The 23,182-nt window shown below is 40.9% G+C and overlaps 1 protein-coding gene and 5 non-coding genes across 9 annotated transcripts; all 6 read right to left on the reverse strand.

The window, feature by feature from the left end:
• Positions 1-2,616: 2,616 nt before the first annotated feature.
• Positions 2,617-22,701, reverse strand: LOC117452126 (ubiquitin-associated protein 2-like). 4 transcript variants are annotated; one of them, XM_034090609.2, is made up of 30 exons: positions 22,600-22,701; positions 21,129-21,266; positions 20,690-20,767; positions 20,478-20,588; positions 20,145-20,301; positions 19,780-19,857; positions 18,841-18,904; positions 18,530-18,612; positions 15,774-15,826; positions 15,611-15,672; positions 15,188-15,401; positions 14,832-15,081; positions 14,592-14,720; positions 14,198-14,334; positions 13,475-13,725; positions 11,626-11,860; positions 9,735-9,774; positions 9,421-9,541; positions 9,127-9,184; positions 8,236-8,449; positions 7,569-7,660; positions 7,234-7,284; positions 7,029-7,107; positions 6,521-6,706; positions 5,882-6,052; positions 5,008-5,112; positions 4,879-4,911; positions 4,480-4,553; positions 4,007-4,198; positions 2,617-3,407 (listed from the first exon to the last, which is right to left on the reverse strand). In XM_034090609.2, the coding sequence occupies exons 2-30, from the start codon at positions 21,222-21,224 to the stop codon at positions 3,312-3,314; spliced, it is 3,510 nt and encodes a 1,169-aa protein (XP_033946500.1). In that variant the 5' UTR covers positions 21,225-21,266; positions 22,600-22,701; the 3' UTR covers positions 2,617-3,311. The 4 variants fall into 4 exon arrangements, with proteins under 4 accessions (XP_033946500.1, XP_033946498.1, XP_033946497.1 ...); XM_034090607.2 differs by lacking the exon at positions 4,879-4,911 and having other exon boundaries at positions 8,236-8,446; XM_034090606.2 differs by lacking the exon at positions 4,879-4,911.
• LOC117453226 (small nucleolar RNA SNORD121A) lies at positions 6,873-6,950 on the reverse strand. Its single transcript, XR_004552869.1, has one exon. It is a non-coding gene; the product is annotated as a small nucleolar RNA SNORD121A (small nucleolar RNA).
• LOC117453227 (small nucleolar RNA SNORD121A) lies at positions 8,855-8,932 on the reverse strand. The gene has a single exon (XR_004552870.1). It is a non-coding gene; the product is annotated as a small nucleolar RNA SNORD121A (small nucleolar RNA).
• Positions 9,269-9,347, reverse strand: LOC117453230 (small nucleolar RNA SNORD121A). The gene has a single exon (XR_004552873.1). It is a non-coding gene; the product is annotated as a small nucleolar RNA SNORD121A (small nucleolar RNA).
• On the reverse strand, positions 12,116-12,189 carry LOC117453229 (small nucleolar RNA SNORD121A). Its single transcript, XR_004552872.1, has one exon. It is a non-coding gene; the product is annotated as a small nucleolar RNA SNORD121A (small nucleolar RNA).
• LOC117453228 (small nucleolar RNA SNORD121A) lies at positions 17,219-17,295 on the reverse strand. Its single transcript, XR_004552871.1, has one exon. It is a non-coding gene; the product is annotated as a small nucleolar RNA SNORD121A (small nucleolar RNA).
• Positions 22,702-23,182: the final 481 nt, after the last annotated feature.

Consider the following 23,182-nt stretch of genomic DNA (forward strand, 5'->3'; position numbering starts at 1 on the left):
ATTTAGGGGTAAGCCTTTGCTTCACGATTATTGCTTTGATTGTTAATTTTTTCCACTTTTTGTATTTTTTTATAAATCTGAATCCATTCTTTATAGCCTGTATTTCTTTCAGGGGTTTTTTCATTCGTTTCACCAAGTCTGCATTTTGATTTCACTCTTTTTTCATTCATGTACCTTTCTGTTCCTTCAGTTATGGCCTCGGGCTAGTTGCTCTCTATGACCCCACTTATATGTATCTCTCCATGGGTGGGCTTCCTGTGAGTAAAGGTTGACCTTTCAACTTCACTTTGACCTTTGACCTTGTAGCTGTAGGCTCCTGCACTTAGGCCACAATAGAACCTGCCACTCACCCACTTTCCATCCTCTTTGCTCTGCATCTCACCCTCCAATCACCACCATTCCGTTCTTCTTCTCTTCACCCTCTCCTTTGTCAGACACATACCAGTGTGAGACAGGCTTTTCTGGGGTAACACACTTACTATACATTCTGTAGAGAGATGGAAGAAGGGGGAGACAGAGAGAGATAGAGCGGTATAGCAATGCAAGTCAAGGTTTGGTCTCCTGCATCCACAAGGAATATCATTTCTTATCTTCAATGGACTCATTCAGTATGGTAATGTGTATCAATTCAACAGTTTGAAAAAAGTCAATTCATGTAAGAAGAGTTTATCAGGTGTCATTATCTCAAGTGCAGGCATTGTCACACAGATGTCAACACATAAGATGAATTGTTTTACATGCCTTCCTTTAATTTGCGTATTATTGACAATGCATTTTTTACTATGATGTATTCCATTACATTACATGTTACTTGTTAGACGCTTTTATCCAAAGCGACTTACATACTCAATACTGTGGACAATCCCAACAGGATCAATTTGGGGTGAAGTATCTTGCCCAGGGACACAACGACATGCTGACTGTAGTGGGGTTTGAACCTGTGCTCCCTTGATCCGAACACCAACGCACTAGTCCACTGCGCCACAGCCTCCCATCTTCTTGTGTACTGAATGTGACTGTGCATTTACCAGTCTATGGCATTTACTCAGCACAGAGGTCAATGTTATGCACTATAAATCACCTTTTGAATGAAAATATTTATTTTCTTTGTAGGCCTACCTGGGAGCCAAGTCCCACCTGGTCTGGTTTCCTGTTTAAAAAAAAAGACTGCTGTGTATGGTATGGAACCGGCATGTTGCTTCATGATACATAGCTATATATTGCCATCTAGTGGTCACTAATAGATTTACAAATAACAGTTAAATACTATCAATATTATCATATTCGTGCCATTTTACACTTTACAGGAGGAGAGGATTTAGCATCTACATGTTAGAGAACATTATCTTTGACAAAACTGTATCTACCTCCCTCTTGTGCTACTACTTCTCTAAGAAAAGCAAATGGGGCTAGGTCTGAAACAGGCTGATATCCCAGTTTATCTTGTGTACCATTTTACTCTCTTTCACATTTGTTTTGCAAGGCTGCATACGTCACATCTAAAACAACGTGATTTTGGTTAATTGCTGTAGTCTGGAAGCCAAATTATGTTCTCCAGTTGTCTTGTTACTTCTTTTCATATTTAATTATTTTAAACTATAAGAGCAGAGTCAAGCCAAGCACAATACATTCCCAATATTGAGTTAAAACGGTTTCATTTTCGTTCCTTTGGTTTTGTACAAAGTTTTTAATTAATACCATCGTGTAATATGCAGGTTTCATATGATAGAGCCACCTGCGTCTCACACCAGCTGGGTTACCATATGGCCAAAGGGCTTAAAAGACTATTACAGAGAACCTTATGGCAAACTGATCACAGAAAATGCTCATTTGCCCGTGGATAAAACATACCCAGCTCCCTCAGTGCTTCACACAACTCTGCACATTTACAGCAGAACCTTTCACCAGTTAATGAAAGGAAAACATGTTATTAGTTCACTGAGGAGCTACAGTAATGCAAATGAAATCTAATTAATCAATTAGTGTGATCTTTCTTGTGTATTATATAACTTATGTCTGCTTAAAATGCCTGTTGAGACATCATATAAGCCACAATGTTACAAGGTATAATGATATACTTAACTGCTCACTCAACCTATGATTTATTTTGTATTGCAATGGTTGGCTGCGTAATTCAAGTACATGTAGACATGGTAATGGATTGTTGCATATAGTACATCTTCTAAACGTTTAGAAAGTGGAGTTGCAGGATATCCCAATTAAGTGTTACCAAAAATGTTGTTCCAGATTTGGTTCAAGTTAAATATAAATATTTTGAAGTAAACTTCTGTCACATCTGATTGTGAATATTTGAAAGATCTATCTTTAAGCAATGATTGACAAATGAAAAATACAATATTTTGAAACGTCATTCTAAATAAATGTATGAGCTATATACAGGCACCTATACTAATGTTTCCATGCAATTTGGATAACGTCTTCAGGTTACCTTTTCTTTGTTTCTTCATGAACTGTAAATCTAAATGGATGAGTGGCCAGAAGGTTTTTGACATTTGAAATCTCTGACAGATCAGAAAATGTGTGCCTGTATAAGAATGTAAAAGAAATCCATGTGAAAAAAACTATCATGCGCGACATACACAAAAAACTCAGAAGTCAGATTTTGAACTGCTCAGAACTTTTATTTCGAGGGAAATCGGGGTTAAAATTAAATAAAAATATAAAATTTAGATGGGCAGGTCTGTCTTTAAAGGGAGGGAGCTGACACAAGGAGAAGAGGAAGAGGCAGGAGGGGAACGACAGGAAGCTACAAAATTAAGTTTGTGGGATGAGCCTGGTCATTCAGGAAGTTATGTATAAAAAAAGAAAAAAGACTAGACGGATGCAGTTAGTTATTATAAACCCCACCCCCATCTGAAATGTCCTCATACGCAATCAGTGCTATAGCTCTCTTTTTCTGGTTTCTTACAGGAAGTTTTAGATTTAGATTTCTCTTCACCATCATAATTACCATTCCGTCTTAATGTAACATATTTTCCTGCAGTTTTGAAAAAAGTAAAGAAAAAGTCCTTCAAAAATAAAATGCAGCAACCACATTTTATGTTCTACTATTACATATACAGTATATATATATATAAATACATACATAAATATCTTACATGTACAACCAATTTTGAAATGGGGGAGGAAGAGAGAATCCAAAAGACTTATGAGGACTTGTGGAGGTGGGGGGAGCGGGACGAGGAGGCCCAAGGTTGCTCATTGTGAAGGTAGTGTGTCTCTGTTTTTTGTTTTAGCTTTACACACGCGCACACACATCCTTTTCGGGGAGAGGGGGCGGAAAGCATTCCTCAGTTGGCCCAGTAGGGGGAGCTGCCATAGCTGGACTTGCTGCCTTGGGTTTTCTGTTGCATGCTGTTGGACTGATTGCGTTGACCGGGACCACCCTGTGGAGGGAAACAAGCCATTCAGTCAATAATGGTGAAAAAAGAGAAACAGGTTTATTACATTTTATTTCGTTTCTATGATCGACAAGGTTTCCAGCTTCAGGAATATTTTCCATGAACCTTTCCACGGACACAAACGACACAAAACATGTATCTATAGATCAAGAATTGGTCCCGATGCTACTGACTGCTTAGCCTTAAGCATTAAGAGGACCTGACTAAAGTTCAAACCATCCGTGACTATTTTCTTCATAAAGGCCCATTACATTTTAAAGAATAATTAACCCATAAAAGTTGAATTTATAAATAAAAACCGACCATTCGCATGTTTTGCAATCGTTCAACGCGGCCCTTGTTTACGTATTTTGGGAATCTTTCGTTCACTGTGGAGTTATGCAAGGGGAAAACATTTTTCAAGAATTTAAGGCAACATGAGGCAGGTAATTGATCTAAAAATGGTCCTTTTGTAGGTGAAGAATTCCATTATTGCACAGGAGTTGACTTGTTTAGTAGCCCAACTAGGCCTAACCTTTTCTTTTGGCATATTTGTGTTGTGAAAACCCTGGTAGGCAGAATGTGATGCATGACATTTTGTTTACCTGTCCATCTTGTGTGAGGTGATGGTGCAGCAGCTGGGAGTGGGGCTGTTGGTGCGGTGGCAGGATGTGCATGAAGGGAGCAGGGGCGTAGCCAGGAGCCCCCCCGGGGTTCAAGGGCCCCGCCCCCCCCAGTGCAGAGGGCAGGCTGAAGGGAGGCGGTGTCCCCGTGTGGAAGCCCTGCTTGTCAAATGACTGGAGAGAACAGAGACATAAGACGTTACATTTGCAAATACAGCATGTCCAGAAAAAGAGCTAATTTCATTTAGCTTTCAATAAACATGCTACTGTAACCAAAGTTTACAATATAAGTAAACGGGCAATTCAAAATGTGCTGATAAAGTGACGGTATTTTCTAGCTTCAATGAAGAGAATTATTTGCTAAATGGGTCACCGGAGTTATTTTAAGACCATTATCTAACAAGCATTACGTCTTGCACTAAATACAGGCATACCACATGACAGAAGTCACTCACCTGAGCTTTGCTGTAGATTGACCCTCCCATGTCAGGTACGCCTCCACTGTTACCTGAGCCTGACAGTCCTGGAGCTGAGAGCAGAATAATAAGAGGGAATAGGAAAGAGATAAAAAGGAAAGATTGAAATGAAGAAGGTTGGAAAGCAAAAAGGGAGGGAAGAAAACCATAGAGAGAAGAGTAGAGTAGAGGGGGTTAAGGGAGAAGAAGTACAACTGTGTCACTTCACTGATGATAATTGAATATGAAACATTTCAATCTCCACTGTTAGTAAGAGGGGGGCCAGCCAGTAGGAAGAAGCATATTAAGTGAGGAGGTACAGAGGCATGTGCCTCACTTTTGCCTCTATTCATTTAAATGCACATCAAAGTGCAGTCACACACACGTGCATTTACACACCTCCCTCCAGGACACTCTTGACTGTAGAATCATCTGCAATTGTGAGTACATCCGTTTTTTCCCCTACACGGAAATGCCCACTGACATTGACTGGCTTTTAGAGTGTGCGCACATGTGTTGTGTATGTACCTTTCCCTGGGCCGCCGCCCGTTGATTTGGCCTGTGATTGGACAGAGCCTCCGTACCCTCCCTTACTGTATTCCCCACCGTGGGCTTGAGACAGGTCATCAAAGGCTGAAGGAGGAGGAGCAGGAGTACAGAAGAAGAGAGGATGCAGAGCGAGCAAAGGAAAGGGAGAGAAGAGAACGAGATAAGGTGAAGAGAAGAAGAGGAAAGATGATGGGCACAGAAAAGAGAGGGGGGCAGGGGAGAGAGGCAGTAAGGTAACCTGACTAAAATGGCAGCTGTGTCTATATTGAGCCGTGTCCAACTTCAGCAGGGGGTTTGAGCTATGCATGCAGCACAAGCCAAAAACACACAGGCCCAAGTCCACACACACATGCAGCACAAGGTGTATAAAGGGTTGGAAATTAAATGGTCTTTTCTCCCTCTACACTGTCCACCCCTAATTCATTCCAAGGTCTCGGAATACACATTATGGAATTCAAAGAGTCCTTACGCCAAAACTTCTGAACTTCTACAAGACAGTAACTTGTGTACTTTTTAGAATCATAACACAGAAGCGATTGGCCAGATAACGCACCAATCACCACCAGAACCTTTCCAACTGGTGAAGTCCATCAAATCAAGTAACCTTTCCACCTTTTTCTTGTGGCAAGTGGCTGTGACAGTTTGTGCGATTGAGATATTTTTGCAGTAACATTTTTAAGATAAACCTGTGTTCAAATGCAAAGCACAGGTTTAAGTAAGATACATCAAATAAAAACTGGATGAATTCCTAATTTCAAACATTTTATCATTAATTGACTAAAATACGATGTGCTGTCTGGAAACACCAGTCAGTCAGTGCAGTGACAGCCTTCTTGTTTTGTTCTGGTCTTACCTGCGCCATATGCATGCTGTCCGTAATTGGGCTGATGCTGTTGATGATACTGATTGGAGGGGTTGGCAAGGCCCATTCCCGGTTGCTTGGCCGAACCAGGAGGCACAAAGACGGTGGGACCGTACTGGAACGCTGAGGGAACACCTGGCATACCAGCGTAGTACGGCAGACCTGTAAAAAAGAAATGATAAATTCCCATCGCTCATTGATCCTTTGCGAAGTCCCACCCCTCGCTGCTATTCTATCAAGCTGCTGAGGTAACCATGGAGTCCTGCGTTCAGGGGGACCATTAGGAATAAATTCTTGATTCAAGGATGAGTGGCCTGGCAATACTCATTGTGCTCAATTGTTTCGCACAACTTCAGCAAAGTGCCCAATCTGCTGAACCTCATAAAAAAAAATTACATTAGCACGAGAATGGGAGATTCAGTCGATTATGTCCACATAAAAGGATTAGGATATGTGCTTGATAACGTCATCATTATCTCCAGGCCAAACAACGTCAGAGATCAAATTAACTCAGTGAGTCATCAAGGAATATTTTCTTGTTCAAATGTCTGGTGTAATCCGGTAAGAATGGTGTTGTCAATTAAATCAACGGTTGAAAATGTTCCACAGAATGGCATCCCAGTTCCTTACCAGTGTATCCGTAGCCAGGGGGCAGAGGGGGGTTGAGGAAGGCCTGGTTCTGTGCTTGCTGCCCCTGGCTCTGCCCCTGCCCCTGTGCTCCGGCCTGTGGAGCCTGCGACTGCACCCCCGCAGAGGACAGGTTGGTGGGGGGGGCTGGAGATGAAGAATCATTCCTGCCAAACTTTGTTGCCTCACCTTGACAGAAAATGACAGTAAAGACAAAACGGAAGTTGAAAAGAAAGTATCCGTTTAACAGCCAACATAAATTAGCAAAAGAAGCAACCAAATAAGGAAAAGAGCCTAAAGTGTCCATCTTAATGTAATCTGTGCTAAACTCAATCGGCTGAACTGTGATAAATATACATGGGAGATTCAGTAGATTATTTCCACATAAAAGCATTAGGATATGTGCTTGTAAACGTCATCATTATCTCCAGAAAAAGGGACGAAATAAATACAAAAGATACAGACAGACATTTCATAAAACAGCGAGTAATTGTGTTAAAAATGGACTTACCAGAATATGGATTATTGGCCAGGCTCTCTCTTCCAGGCATAGCAGCCGTAGTACCAGGGAATGTAACACCATAATAATCCTGAGTAGAAAGAGAAACAAATTAATTTAAAAGCCAAAGGTGGCCAATCAATACATCACAGCTGACTCCTTTGAGAATGTGTTGATTTCCAGAAAGCAGGGTACAGTGCAGGAAAACCAGACTCACCATAGGAAGGCGAGACTGCAGCATTTGCAAGTCCTCGTATCCATAGATTTGCTGTCGAAATAAAAAGGATAATGTGGAGAATAATTAGTGATGATAAAATACTGTGTATGGGATACACATCTATGGGAGTACCTACTTAACCTCACGGTTTAACCTTCATCTAATCTGCTTTAATCAGTGCGTGCCATAGACGTCATGTCTGATCAGAAGCTACCAAAACAGTCATCACAAGCTCTATAGAATAAGGAGTGTCTAAACCAAAACACATTTCAGTTTATTAACTATTGGTAAACACATGGCTCTTTAAGATTGACAGAATGAAGATGCATAGTTACCGGGTAAGCAGGGAGCAACCCCCCCGGGCCCATGATGTACTGGTTTGCCAGGAGAGGTGGCACTCCTTGTGCCAAGTTGGGAGGAGCTTTACCTGAAGAGGACAAACAAGGATTTTTGGCTTGAATTAAATCAGACATTGTTTAAGTAATTACTTATCTTGGGATTTATATAATACTACAGAAAATGACAGTAAAGAAGACAAAAAACGGAAGTTGAGAAAGATAATCTGTTAAACAGCCAACATGAAATAGCATAGATGCAACCAAATAAGAAAGATAAAGTACATTGCGAAAGTTGTCTAAAATGTCCATCTTAATGTTATCAGTTGTGCTAAACTCAATCTTCTGAACAGATATACGAAAAATACATTATCACGAGAATGGGAGATTCAGTAGATTATTTCCACATAAGGATTAGGATATGTGCTTGATAACGTCATCATTATCTCCAGAAAAAAAAAATGGCCGAAATAAATAAAAGATACACACAGGCGTGTGTGTAGTTTCATTTAACAGCGAGTCATTTTGTTATAATTTAACATCTGCCTAATATGAGTGTCAAAAGTGCCTGATTCCACAGGCAATTGGGATGAGGAAGTCATTATCCTTTGAAAGAATCTTTTGTAAATGACTTCCTGTGTTACGGTGATGGGAACATTGAGCTTACCAGAGGTGGCGGTGAGCAGGGGGGCCCCGCGGTTGCTAGCAGCTAAAAGCGCAGCGGTTGTGCCGTTAGGAGTAAGTCCTGGTGCTCCAGATAGGTGCATACCATTGGAGATTGAACTGCTGACAGCCATAGGAATTGAGGGAATGGAATGGACAGCTTGGCTGGCCGACGAAAAGGCATGGAGGTGGCTGCTCTCCTCATGACTCATCTGCTGCTACAGGACAAGAGCAGAGTGAGTGAGCGGGAAGTAACCACTTACAGTCTTTCAGATCAGGTCATGATATCTTCATAAATCAACTGTTTGTTTTCCTTAGAGCTTAGCTTAAAATAAAGTCCTGTATTCAAGTAACCCAACTGCACAATAACTGAGTTAAAACAATAACTATGTTTTCGCTCATTGATCCTTTGCCAGGCCCAACCCCCATCAAACTACTGAGGTTACAATGGAGTCCAGCGTTTGGGGGAGGACTTATTGTTTGGTCAATTTCCATTAGGAATAAATGCTTGATTCAAGGACCAATAATTGTACTCAATTGGTTAGCACAACTTCAGCAGAGTGCTTAATCTGCTGAACTGGGATACAAAAACAAAACTTGTTTTTAAAAACATATTATCATGAGAATGGGAGATTCAGTAGATTATTTCCACATAAAAGGATTAGGATATGTGCTTGTAAATGTCATCATTATCTCCAGGCCAAAGTCATCAAGGAATATATTTTCTTGTAAAATGTCCGGTGTAATCCGGAAAGAAAGTCTAGTATTCAAATAACCCAACTGCACAATAACCGAGTTAACAACTGTTTTATGCAAAAATGCCATGTCCTTATATAGCCATATCTGCAAATTAATGTAAGAGTAATTGTGTGTGTAAGCATAAACAAAAACTTACAGTGAGGGAGGAGCTTGTGGCAAGGGCCAATCCAGTTGAGTGAGTACTGGTCACATGACTAGAGGAAGCAAAAAGAATTCAGTAAGCCTGCTTAAATCTATTCGGGCGACAAAAGTACTTTACACAGGAAACATTAGCAGAACAATGGGAGATTCAGTAGATTATTTCCACACAAAAGGATTAGGATATGTGCTTGTAAAAGTCATCATTATCTCCAAGGGGGGGGGGGGGGGGGGAAGGGACAAAATAAATTAATCAAGGTGCAATACAAAATACCATTAAACCATGCCGTACCTGCTGAGCGAGGGGATGGATGTTGAGTGGGAAGGTGTAACTGCAGGGGAAGGGATGTGGTGGCCACTGTCACTCGTCATAATGGGAGACTCAGTCATCACTGTTCTGGACGCTGACGTAGCTGAACAAAAATAAAATGTTTGATGTAAATGTAAAGTAATCGGGAAAAAAACAGATTGGTTGAGCATGTCCTGGTGATTATCAAACATCCTTCACTTTCAGTAAAAGGACAGTTTCCATTTCCTACTGGATGCATTTAGCAATCAATATCATATTGGATTTGATTGGCCACTCCGGTTGCTGAGTGTACTTACTGTCTTGTATGCTCTGTGTCTTCATGCCATTGTAGCCATTCTATGAAAAGAAGAAATCATCTAAGTGTTATCATTTGATTTGTTATCTGTCAGTGTACTCCGTCAGATTTTAAGTAGACCGTTTCTAGAAATAACAGTGAAGTTAGCACACATCCTATTATCATTAGAGGTATTATTAGGATAAGGCCCTTGAGCAGAGTTCCCGTTAGCCGGTAAAATATGCTGAAGACCGGCAAATCTAAATCTCTCTGATCAAAATAATTTCCCCTTAGCGCAGTTATCAGTTGCGCCACTTATGTGACAGACAAGAATAGTCAACTCTAATGTCTAACACTTAATGTGGAGAAAGAGATGTCCTGTATGGGTTGATTGTGCGTTGATCTGTTGGTAATGCCTCGGGGTTCCGGTGGGCATGTAAACAAATGCATAATGCTGCACTATACTTTGCGGCCTCACCCGGTTGCATAGAGACGCTTATTGTTTAGGTGTCTTTTAATACGCAGGTAGTACCATCTTTAGCTAGATCTAATCGATATGGACATAAACGCGAGTGAATTCTAATCTGACGGGAGAGAGATCAGCTGCTGCTGACGAGTCGACACGCAGCTCTGCATAATCACCTGCAGCGGTGAGCGGAACAAAACACACTTCAGGTTAGAATATCACACGTAGCTATTTTAATTACCTCTCAAACTACCTAAACTAGTTATAGATATGTTTAGTTTTACTGTCGGGTCACTCATTACTGATCCGCGAGCTGCATGATACTGACTAGGGATGGGTATTGTTAAGGTTTTAACGGTACTACTACTTTTATCGATACCGCTTATCGGTCCGGTCTTTTAACAGTTCTTTTGAAAAAAAAAAAGGTAAACTAACTAAACAAATTGTGAACAAAACTAACATTTCTTTTTATTTAAATTAAATAAATAATATTTCACATCAAAAGAAACAACAATGCTTTAACAAATCGTATTAAACAATCTGACAGAATAGCTGAAACTTTAACAAAATAAATAACTCTGTTACCTCTAATCATTAACCCATGTTTGTATAATGTAGTTAACTCTGTATGTTGCTGCTAGCATACACAACACCTGACGTGGAAACGTTACTCGTGGATGGGGCTACAGAGCTGCTCGAAAGACAGTCGAACCCGGTGCATTCCTCCGTCTGGATGTGGAGCACTTTTGCTAAATGTTTCAACAAATTGCTCGTGTTTCCGCCCTTACATGCTAAACTCTTATTGCACTTTTGGTAACGAGCATTGTCCACATCGAGACGGGTAAAGTTTAACCACACCTCGGAGCGCGTTCTCTCCGCCATCTCCTCCGTGTGTGTGTGTGTGTTGCTGCATGTAGCAGCTGCGTGTGTGTAAACTGCCCCGCCCAAGCAGGCGGGGAGAGAGATCTCTCGACTGGATTGGAAAGATCGAAAATACTAAAAATAATCAGACGCATTTTGCAGTCTTTTCAGAAACGGAGTTGGCGACACTAATACTGCAATATAATGTTTGTGTAGCAACAATACATACGACATATTTTTTACATGTCTCCAGTACCGATAAAAAGACCGATAACGTTGGAGCTTAACGGTACCACAGTCTTTAATAATTCAGCCCCGGGGCCCGTTTAATACCGGGGCTCGGTACCCATCCCTAATACTGACGGGCTGTCAGGAGAGGGAGAGAGCGCTCCGTTTATTATTCCCGTGTTATTGTAAATTACTGTACACTTTTGAATAGTTAATCTACTATAATTAGTTTGTTTAATGTCAAATCATATCAATTAGTTTTAAAGCTCAATAAACAACAAAGACCTTTGACCGGCACTTTTCAAATTTGGGGGGGGGGGGGGTCCTTATGCACTTAGAGAAAAAGGTTTGTCCTCACTGTAAGAGAAGCAGCTGATTGAACATCTTGGCTCTGAGAGTAGCCCATATGAGGGGGCAGGGACCTTTGCCCACTGGTGTCCACCCGGTTGGCTGGAGGAGCGACTGAAGAGGGTGGAGCCGATGCACTGGGAAGACCCATAGAGGGGGAGGGCGTGGCGCTGGGTAAACCCAAGGATGGTGACGGGAAACTGGGATCTGAGACGCCCATGGTGGGTAGGCTGCTCATGTGTTCACTGTTCACAGGACCAAGAGAAGGGAAAAGATGGATGAATACACAATAACATCGAGAAAGCTAAATAAGTAAAAGGTGGGATGTATTATTACTGATTTAATTTAAACAGCCAACATAAAATTGCACACAAGCAACCAAATAAGAAAAAGAAAGTACATTGCGAAAGTTGCCTAAAATGTCCATCTTAATGTTATCAGTTGAGCTAAATGCAATCTTCTGAACTGGGATAAAAATATATATATACATTATCACGAGAATGGGAGATTCAGTAGATTATTTCCACATAAAATGATTAGGATATGTGCTTGTAAACGTCATCATTATCTCCAGGAAAAAAGGGAACGAAATAAATAAAAGATACATAGTGTTTAGTTTCATTAAACGGGTAGTAATTGTGTTAAAATGTAACATCATTTAGATACATATGTTTAAATCTGTACTGCTGGAGTAAAAGGTGGGATGTATTATTACTAGGGGTATAACGGTTCACAAACATTTCGGTTCGGTACGTACCTCGGTTTTTTGGTCACGGTTCGGTTCAGCAGAATTTTTTTTCACAAAATATATATATATATATATATATATATATGTTATTATTATTAAACTGTGAATAATGTATTCACTCAAATAAATACAAAATATAATAAAATGAACATTAAGGTGCAGCATTTCGATGAACTGAAATAATCTGTATTTGAACTTTACTGTACTAGCACCTAAGCAGCCAGTTTGACATTAGGACTTGCTTGTCATTGTATTTTCATGTTTTTTTTTAAAAGAAAGATGAACTTGTCCACATTGCTTGCCGAAAGGGCAGATGTGCTGGCACTAACAATGTCTCCTGCTGTGGAGAACACCCTCTCTAGGGACAGCGGTAGCAGATACAGCCAGGTAGCGCTTTGCTAACATGGCAACATAAGGATATTTGGCGTTTGTAATAGCTTTGGCTCGGTCTGAACTTTCTGCGAGTGGTGGAGGCTTAAATGCTAGCGGGAGTTGGGTTTGCACTTCAGTCTTTTTTCTTTTGGGACCGGTGATATTCACGTTCGGGTGATGCCTTTTCAAGAGTGTGCAAGTTTGATGTATTGCCAGCCGAGTAACCAATTTTAGTTGAACAATGCTGACTAACAGCTTTGGTTCGGTCCACCTGTCTTTGTCCGTCATCCTTGTAGGTAACTGCGAAACCAAAATGTTCCCAAACCGGAGACTTCAATGATGCTGGAGGATTTTCGAGCTCAACTTTATCTGCGTTCGCCATTAATTTTCGACAGTTCCTCAAATTACTGACTACATTTGAACGCATCCCTCTGACCAGCTCTCATAGTATGCCCTCTCATCCAATGAAATGACTTGCTCTATGACGCGTTGAACCCAATGTGAGCAAATGACTCTGAATGCTGCGACGCAGCACCTGAGATTACTTCCAAAAAGTTGTTCACGTTCTCAATTTTTTTACGTTCAACGTTATATTCGTTCGGTACACACCTGTACCGAACCGAAGGGCCCGTACGTGTACTGTTACACCCCTAATTATTACTGATTTAATTTAAAACATAAAAGCAGTTTTCTCTTTGTAACTTGTGCCTTACACCATTTCAAAACAACTCGCACAAACCTCATGGATCCTGGCTGGGAGAACAGGCTGCTCTGCTGCTGTTGCATGGGGACAGCGGTGGGGACAGTCATGGGAACCGAAGCTGCCGGAGCCTGGCCCTGAGTCAGGGCGCCGTGTTCCCTGGACGACTCTTTCTGTCCCATGTCTACTGCTCCACCACCAGCCTCAGACCCAAAGTCAAGAGCCCCAAACTGAACATTCAGGCCGGGGATATCAGCTGAGCCCGGCATCTCTACTGCCGACGAAGGGATCTGAAAAGACAGGAGGGGATTGAGTATAGCTGATAACTTTATAACCAATTTTATTTATTTTGCATGTGTTTTTCTACTATGTATGATACATAAAAGCATCAGATGTTTCAGTGTGTGTGTTTCAGTGTGTCTCTTTAGTCTAAAAATGAATGTAGATGTTAACTTGTTAATGATCAGTCAAAATATTTCAAATTACCACTTGAATGTGTTACAGTATAAATTGCCATGACTTAAGCAGCAAGCTTTAACAAATAAAAAGGTATGAGATGGATATACCGAAAAAGTATTGAATATTTATCTGCACCCCTTTGTGCCTGTCACATCGTCTTGTCAAGCATGCGAGAGCAGATCTATTACTGAAAATAATTCCAGCTTCGACTATGTCTAACAAGTAACAGTCCTTTGTTATTGTTTCAGTGAAGTTAACACTTGTGTTGTCATATAAGAACCTTCATATTTTAGAGGCGCTTACCTTTGAGGAAGGAGGTACTCGGCGCCTCTGTGTCTTTAGCTGCCGCTGAGGGGGTTCTGTGACAGAAGGCTCCATGCCTGGATACTTCATTCCTGGAGAGGCTCCATCTCTCATAAGAGAGACTGAGGACTCATGACCTAAAGAATATTAACACATTTGTCAAAGTCAAAGTAATTGTCAGAGCAGAACACAATGATAATTCACAGATACTGTTAGTGCGTTTGCACTTCTACAGATGCACTGAAAAACAATTGCATAGGTAGTTGTATAGCAGGCTAAAATAATGTTGTGTTTTTCAGTCCACAACGGCAAAAGGTACACTTCAAATGTTGCCCTCACCTTTGCTAGCCTTATATCATACATCTATTAATATACCACCGCTATGCAGATGTACCTGGCGGTGTAGGGACGTGTGGAGCATGCAACATGCCCAGAGGCTCTGTGCTGGGGAGGTTGGAAGACTGCTGCCTCAGCGACAGCTGGCTGAGCACCGCTGAAGGCTCCGGTTGAAGCTTCATGGCCACTGAAGAGAATGGAGATACATTTATCATTTTACTGCAGTACACTGTACATCTTGCATAGTAAAGAGGTAATAGGCATGTCTTACAATGTGTTAGATTTCTCATCCACTTACTGTGATGGGCAGTAACAGAGCTATTCTCCACTCTCTGAGTCTTGATTTCTGCAGAGGGGACAGGAGCAGGGTTCTGTATCGGGGATGGCCCTGCGTCTTTGGAACCGCTGACGTTGCTGGCTGATGCCAACGTCGGACCAGCTCTCTGACCGAGCCGAGGCCCGTTAAGTGGCTCTGACGCCCGGACATCAGCGGCAGGGGTCGGCTTAGGCGCATTGAGAGAACCGAACCCGGAACTCAGGACAGAGGACTGGTAGGATGAGAGAAACAAAATAAGAGTTGAATACACTGATACCATGTACAAGTGTTTGCTGGTGCTGTCATGTGTAAGTGCATGTATGTGTGGCTTTCTGTACCAGTGCAGCATGTGCGTAGGTGGAACTAGCCGAGGCGGCATGGGCGTAGCTGTTGGCTGTTGCGTGTGCGTAGCTGTGTGTTGCAGTGCGTCCATTGTGGTGGGAATTGGTAAACACCAGACTTTGGCCCAAATCCTCAGCTGAAGGTCCATCAACTATGGCCCCCAAGTCAGAGTCCACTCCAGAATTAGGCAGTAGACCAGTAAGGTCCGCACTGAGGAGAAGCAATGGACAAGGGAGCAGAAAGAGTGAGGGGAATAGAGAGGAAGATAAATAAGGAATTTAATGAAGTGGGTCAAAAAGGAAAAGATAACCAAATTGATCAGATAAAGTGTTTATCCAAAATAAGCTTGATGTGTAAAAAGCTTAATTTCTTTTATGAAGTGTGTTAAATTGAATGCACAATTGGGCAGAGTGGCTTACTTTTGTCCAGGTGTGATGTTGGCTGGAGGAGAAGAGGCAGTGAATACTTTGGTCTCAGACAACTGTAAAAAAAGACATGGGCAAACACAGGCACCCATCAGATTAATCTAGGCATATGTGCTGTGCAGCCGAAACCATTCAGAGCCATATTCATTAGCCTTACATCCTCATTCCAGTCCTCTGAAGCCCAGTCTTCAACCTGGCCTGTCCATGGTCCTAGGATAATAAAAAAAAAAAAAGACAAGGAAATCAGCCAAGTTAGTATTGCCAGGGTCTCACATACTCAGTGCTATGAGTTCAACTGTTTTTTTTTTTTAACCTGTTAAGCCCTGAGCCTGTTTTTCAGGTCTCAGGCTCGAAAATGAACAAATGACCATATCTTCCCTTCTAAAAAGGGTTAAATTAATAATCTTTTTTTCTCAAAGCACCTGTGAGTTGGATGTAGAAGTGTCAGAATCAATATAGATGTTTTTATTTTAAAGAAAATTCAGATTGAACACAGTAAAAAAAAAAATTAAATCATTGTGTCAGTCCAAAAAATGTGACCTTTTTAGAGAGATTTAGCACACAAAAAACACTTCTGGGGTCATTTGACCCATCTCTGGCCCCCCTTGCTCGATTTTGCTGATTGACATCTCTTTCTAACCGTCAGAGCCAATGGAATCGAGGGGAACTCCTCATTGGGTAATGTGTGTGTGAGACTGACACATAGCTAAAACCGGAAGCTGCGATAATTCTGGTGGCTACCATTAGCAGCAACTTTTACTCTCCGATTTTTACATTAAAATGGAATTATAAATTTAAAAAAAAGTTTCCACAGAAACATTATCAACCTATGGATTAACCGATTCAAACGCGTTTTTCCTCGTTTTAATGCCATTGAACAAGTCTTTTGATCAGATTGACAGCTAAGGTGAGATGATCTCCCGTAAAAGCTACGTAAAGGTACGTGTTGTGATGTCTGTGTTTGCTTCCCCTGTCGCGAGTTCGGATCACACAGTGATGATATACCTAAATAATCTGTGGAACCTCAGCTTTAATCGGATATCTTGTATGTGCAGCTACGATAAGTAATAAGGGTATCTTTTATCTTGAGTTTTGTGCCAAAGTGCGTTAGCATTTTTCGCTAAGGGGTCATTGAGATGCTTCTTATGAGACTTGTGTTTTGTTTTGGTAAAAATGGTTTGTATCGTCAGTTAGTTGAGATTATTCCCTTTAATCTGGTAGAACACATTAATTGGTTCTTAAATATTAAGATCCCCTGAGACAGTGTCTTGAAAAAAGAAAAAAGTACCCGCCGAGGGGGACCTTGGGGCTTAACAGGTTAAATGTATGCTCTCGTATGCCCTAAATGCATGTTACTAACTAAGCATCCCTAGAGTTGTTTTGTCTCTTAGCTGGCAGTTGGCCAGTATTAAAAGCTACTGAGGTTATTAGGGAGTCCTGCGTTCAGGGGGAGGACTTATCGTTTGGTCAATTTCCATTAGGAATAAATGCTCGATTCAAGGATGACAATACCAATTGTACTCAATTGGTTAGCACAACTTCAGTGCTCAATCTGCTGAACTGGGATAATAAAAACCTTTAAAAAAAAATACATTAGCACGAGAATGGGAGATTCAGTCGATTATTTCCACATAAAAGATTAGGATATGTGCTTGATAAGGTCATCATTATCTCCAGGCCAAAGTCATCAAGGAATATATTTTCTAAAATGTCTGGTGTAATCCGGTAAGAAAGTCTAGTATTCAAATAACCCAACTGCACAATAACTGAATTAACACAACTGTTAACAAATGCAAAAAGGCCATTTCCTTATATAGCCACATTTGCAGAGTAATGTAATGACCCGTTCACACCAATGCAACTCCGTGCTTGCGCTCTTCTGGTTCGGAACCGATTTTTCTTTTCAGCCCCCCCATTTTGTTCACACCGCCCAGAGCCCGACTGGTGCTGGCGCGTCATGACGTCACCGTTTACGTTGCTGATTTTTTTTTTCAACGGCGCTCACAACAACAACAATGGGGAACTGCGTCGGGTCGATGATCGGGTTGCTTTTAATCATACGAAGCCAGATTAAATTAAATAACGACTTCTCCAAATTTATAGTTTTCTCCAGAGTACCGTGGTTCATTGTTTATTAATGTGTTTCAGCGGCATTTACCGACCGCTGCAGTGCTGCTCGGCATCACGACGCTGTTATGAAAGTTTCTCTGGTATAAAATGGGTGATGTTAGCTTAGCAACCGAAGCTAAACTGACTATCTTGACTACTTGTTGCTATCCTATTTTGGCATAAGCCGTTTTCTTACAGGCACATTTTACATTAAGATTCTACTTGTGATAGTCGGACATGACAACCTGTGCAGCCAATGTATTGATTCCATCCGATAGCTGCTATAATACAAAACGTCTGCCTGCTCTCCACAATGATAGCGAACGGATGGAACTTTATTTTATGTATACACTTGTATGCCCAAAATGCATGTTACTAACTAAGCATCTCCAGAGTGTCTCTTAGCTGGCCAGTATTAAAAAGGTAACATCTGGATCATGAATAATTGCTGCCTCATTGCAGTGGTCAATCCTGATGCCCACTTTATTATTTTTTGGAAGCACCTGGAAATCGTTGATAGCCTCCTGGATTCATATATAATGTTTTTTTTTATTATATTGGCCATGTTTTAATGTTATTATACGTTTCATGTCTGGTTACTTTGGGCGTTTTCCAATGTCCATTGTCAGGGTCTAAGGACAGAGGGTGTTGTCTGCTGTACACCCATGAAAGCCCCCTGAGACAAATGTGTGATATTGGGCTATATGAAACAAATTTGATACCAAATCGAAAAAGTGCCTGCTTTAACACCAGTCAAATTAAAAGCCTGCTTCAAAACATCTTATGTTCTGTTATTTTACTTACCAGATCCTTCGGCAGGTCCATTGCCATCCCATGCCTCCTGGCGAGCTCGAGAGTTAGCCCCATAGTCAGATGGATTGAAGGTGCTGAAAGAAGTAGACAGTGGAAAAAAACAACAAGCAAGGTGAGGAGACAGGTAAGGTAGATGAGTCAAGATTAAATCAATGAGAATATCACCTGGTATGCTGTCGCTAATAAATGAGGAGATTCAGAAACGTTATTCATCTACACGTTTGTTTTTTAAGATATGTGCTTGTTATTACCATCATCACCTCCTCATCCTACTTAAGATTACAATTGACGCATGTTCTTACCCCATTCCCTCGCCGGAGAACCTGGCGCCATCAGCTGCTCTTCCTCTACCGCGAACCCCTGCACCTGAGGAAACAAAACAACCAGATGACATCATCTGTTGTAATCATTGATCTTTGTTGAGCATTAGCATACCTGCATTAATGTGTCTGTTTATTTTAATATTAAGTTATATTTTCCCTTTTTTGTTCTACAGTGAAAGCATAGCACAGTTAACTGCCTGAAATTGATACCAAACCAATCTGTAGGATACAAATTAAGAAGCATGAGCTATTGAGGTTGAGCTATTAACTGTTGACAGGCTGTCTGAACAACTCATAAGATCTGCATTTCTATGTTCAGAATCATTGAACCTCTGGGAATATTGATTTAGCGACTAGACAACTGCTAAAACATTCATAGATATTAAATAAGTTTCCTTTCTCCGCTGTTAAAAGTACAACAACAAATCTGACCCAATTTCCTCTGAACCAGGCCTTGATCAACCTCACCATTCTTTATCACAAAATGCCAACACATCAAGTCAGATCCTACTCCCTTTCAATCTCTTTATCTATTGACAACCTGCCTCACCAAACACTCAAGCAGCTGCAGGGACTGAGCACATTCTACACATGTTGAGTGCTGCAACACTCTAAATGCCTGCAGACACAAATAGATGTGTTGCCAGCTACTTCATCAAAACATAAAAAACCCTATCTTATCATCGCTGTTGACAAGACGTTATTAAATGTTCTTAAAGCATACATTTCAGTTTCTACCCTGCAGTAAAAAAAAAAGTAATGTATCGTAAAAAGAGCATCTGAAAAATGTGGTTGTAGCTTTGGATCTAGCTTTATTCCATAATAATTGTATACTTAAACTGTGAGCTTTTGGTTTCATTGCTAACAAATGGCAATGTAGTAAATAATCCATGGAGTGTAATTTCTCGTATGACTCACCTCTGCCACGCCCTCTGCGCCCACGGTCTCCCCCCCTTTCTCCAGGTGCCACCTCAAACCCATTCTCTTCTAACCGACCTGGAACCAAACAAACAGTGATTCATTTAAATTAGGAATCTCATTGTGAACACTAAAGTGGAATCAAAAAATAACGTGGGGGTTTTGAATGAAACCTGCTGGTAAATTAAAGTTTATTAAATCTAGGAGAGACGGTTAGTTGACAAATCCATATACCAACCATACTTTAAGCAACATAACAGTGATAATAAATAGTCGTTAATGAGGACAGATGCATCAAAGAGGACATTATTTCAACAAACTAACAGGGAACATGCAGCAGAAACATAAAACATAGAGAGGCTTACCTTCACGCCCTCGACTGATGCCTCTGCCCCTCCTGTTGGACACCCCACGTCCTCGACTAGCCTCTCTCTCTCCTCCCCTTTTCTCTCTGCTCTCCTTTATCTCTGAGGGTCCTTCTTTCCCAAGGCTCCTCTTTTTCCCCACTGTCTCCCAGGAGCTCTGACAGAGGTAAACCAGAGAAGAAGAATTTTTAAATACATTTTTTAAAAAAAACACTTGTATTGTGCATATGTGAATTCTTCAAAACCCAAAGGAATTGCCAACAGATGCAAACACAAGCATAATAAAAAGTATCATATCAGTATGGTTAAGGAATGTATATATAAGACTCTTACTGGGTCAGAGGTGCTCTCCAGCATAAAATTGATGGCTCTGTTTACATCTTCGTTGCAGTCATGGAGGGCTACCACACACTCATCTTGAGTCTTCCCAGTTACCTCAATCAGCTTTGAGTATGAAAAACAGACAGTCTTATGTTAGATCATCAATGATGCAATGAGGGCTGTTAATGTTCAAAATGTTAAGTTTGAATATAGAAGACTGTTACCTGTTTAACCTTGTCTTCAAAGTCAGCATCATTTTTGTCGTAAATCACTTCGGCTAAGCGAATCTGTTCTGCTGTTGCCTGGTAGAGAAACAGACTTCAGTTTAAAACAATACATTAAGAAGACAGTCTGTCCTTTATCTTTTAATGCCAGACTATTTTTCACCCATCTACCATGCTTGTAAGCAAAGAAGCTTTCTTATGACATTAATGTGAGGATATTCACGATTATCACAAAAATGGGAATTCAATCGACCTAACTTGTTTTGCTTTTATTGCAATCTGTGATACCTTTTATCTTTCCATCCCTATTCAGTATGATAACGTTTTTTAACTAAAAATGTATTTATCACTTTGAGGCAACCTTTGGTTAGATTAAACAATAATACTTTAACAGGAGAGGCCTGGATTCACCTCTGAATGTCCAACAGTGACCTCTCACCTGTATCTGTTTCTGTGGCTGTGTTGTCTGTGTGGTGGCGGGCAGCGCTCTGTCCCGAGGCCCTCGGGCTGGATTGCTGACCACTGAAGTCATCATATACAGTATATACAAAACAATGTATGTACAAAATAGAAAAATCTGGGGGGGCGAGGAACATAAGCAAAGTTGAACGACATAGAATTGTGAGTTAGTAAAATCGCTATGTGAAATATAATACTGAATACATGTCGAATACAAGTACAATAAACGAGCTAAGAGCAGACTGAGACTTACTGTTGTTAAGTATACCATGTAAGTCTATAACCCCATCTGTCGCCCCCCCCCCACCACCGGGTTAAATTTAGCCAGCCAAGAGGGGACTATCCGGGTGTCAACTTACAACTCTCCCTCAGTCTACCACACAAAAACACAACGAGTATGCCCCACCATATGTTAAGGGTATTAAGAATAATAACCGTCACCTAATAAATACGTTTAGATAGCGACAGCGATTCGACAAAGTATAAAGTAACCTAACACAAAATATATTGGGCTTAACGCCATGCTGAGCTGTGTCTAAGGAAATTGCAAGCATACACACGTTCCGTGGGTTAGATTGTACCACATAAAGTGACTCATTTTAGCAAGTAATATTAACGCTAACAAGTGACAACATGTCAGCCTGTTAACACAACAAATGACGTCGACCGGCTTGGATCATACGGAATCGTAAACGCATTAAAGTGAACGTTACAAGAAGCTCGAAGGAAATATGAGCCACACTGCTAACTTTCACATCAGCGTTAGCTCTGTCAACTAACGTTAGCACGGGCTAGCTTTAGCCTGCCTCGTCTTTGTTCCGTGTGCGATACACACACGGTTTATAACGTTAAAATATAATATTACAACTACTGCCAAGGTATCAGTGTTTTTTTTATATAGTAAGTTAACCTGTGCGTTATTGTGATTGGGTTCGTGAAGTCACCTCGACTCACGTAAAGATAATAAACAAAGTGCGACGATGTACCCTATTGTGTTAACCAAGAGAGAAGCTAACGTTAGTCACTCAAAGCTACATGTAGCTAAAGTTAGCAGCAGCAAACATAACCGAAACTAAACGAACACACGAGAGGTTATCAACATTTATCTAAACTGATATTGTAATACTGTTTGTGTGTGGGGGGGACGTATCGAAGAAACGTGTGTCCCCTTCATGTTTAACTCCAGCGGCTATCAGCAGTTACGTTAGCGAACTGACCCGGCATGTGAACGGCCCGTCCGCATACAATGAGCATTACGGATACGACGCTAGCTTGTTAGCTAGTAAGTTAGCTAGTTAGGTAACCACCGAAAAGGACAAACTGTTTCTCTGAATCGACCGAGCGTTTTTCTATAAACTACTGTAAAAGTTGTACGATAGGCTGACTGTGTCGTTCGAACGGCTTTCAATTCGAAAACAATATAACAACAAAATGTCTATTCTTCATTTTACCTGCTAACACGCTTCGCACAGCCAGCAGCAGCAGATGCTGTCACGTGACCCAACGCGCCGTTGTTCAACGAGGAGAAGCCAACACTGCCAACCATAACCCTACAAGATGATCACGTGGTTCAACAACGTGCCCTTGCGTGCGCGTTCCTGTGTGGGAGCGCGCGTTGCTGTAATATTTCCAGGGTTGAGTCCAGCCTATGTTTGAGTCTGAGGACAAGTGAAAACCATGGTGAAATTAAACCTTATACTGTACAAATAGTTTATTACAAATAAAATATGCTGATATTTTCCCATATTTAGCTAATTAGGCACACATGTAATTTCTGATACGATATCAAATACACATATGATACGTTATGTTTTATTTATTTTTTGTTCAAGAGGGAGTTTTTTTCTTCTTCAGCCAAACCGTTTTTGTAAGTTTCTTTACTGATACTAGCATCAACTAAATCCACTGTCTTATGATGGCATTTTCTATTCAAATGATATTCACCCTATACGCGAGATACATATTTCACAAGACAGAACAGTTCATTAGACAAACTTAATTTAATCTTAAAGTCTTATAAGAACTGTATTTAAC

This window comes from Pseudochaenichthys georgianus, chromosome 9, assembly GCF_902827115.2.
Source record: "Pseudochaenichthys georgianus chromosome 9, fPseGeo1.2, whole genome shotgun sequence".
NCBI lineage: Eukaryota > Metazoa > Chordata > Actinopteri > Perciformes > Channichthyidae > Pseudochaenichthys > Pseudochaenichthys georgianus.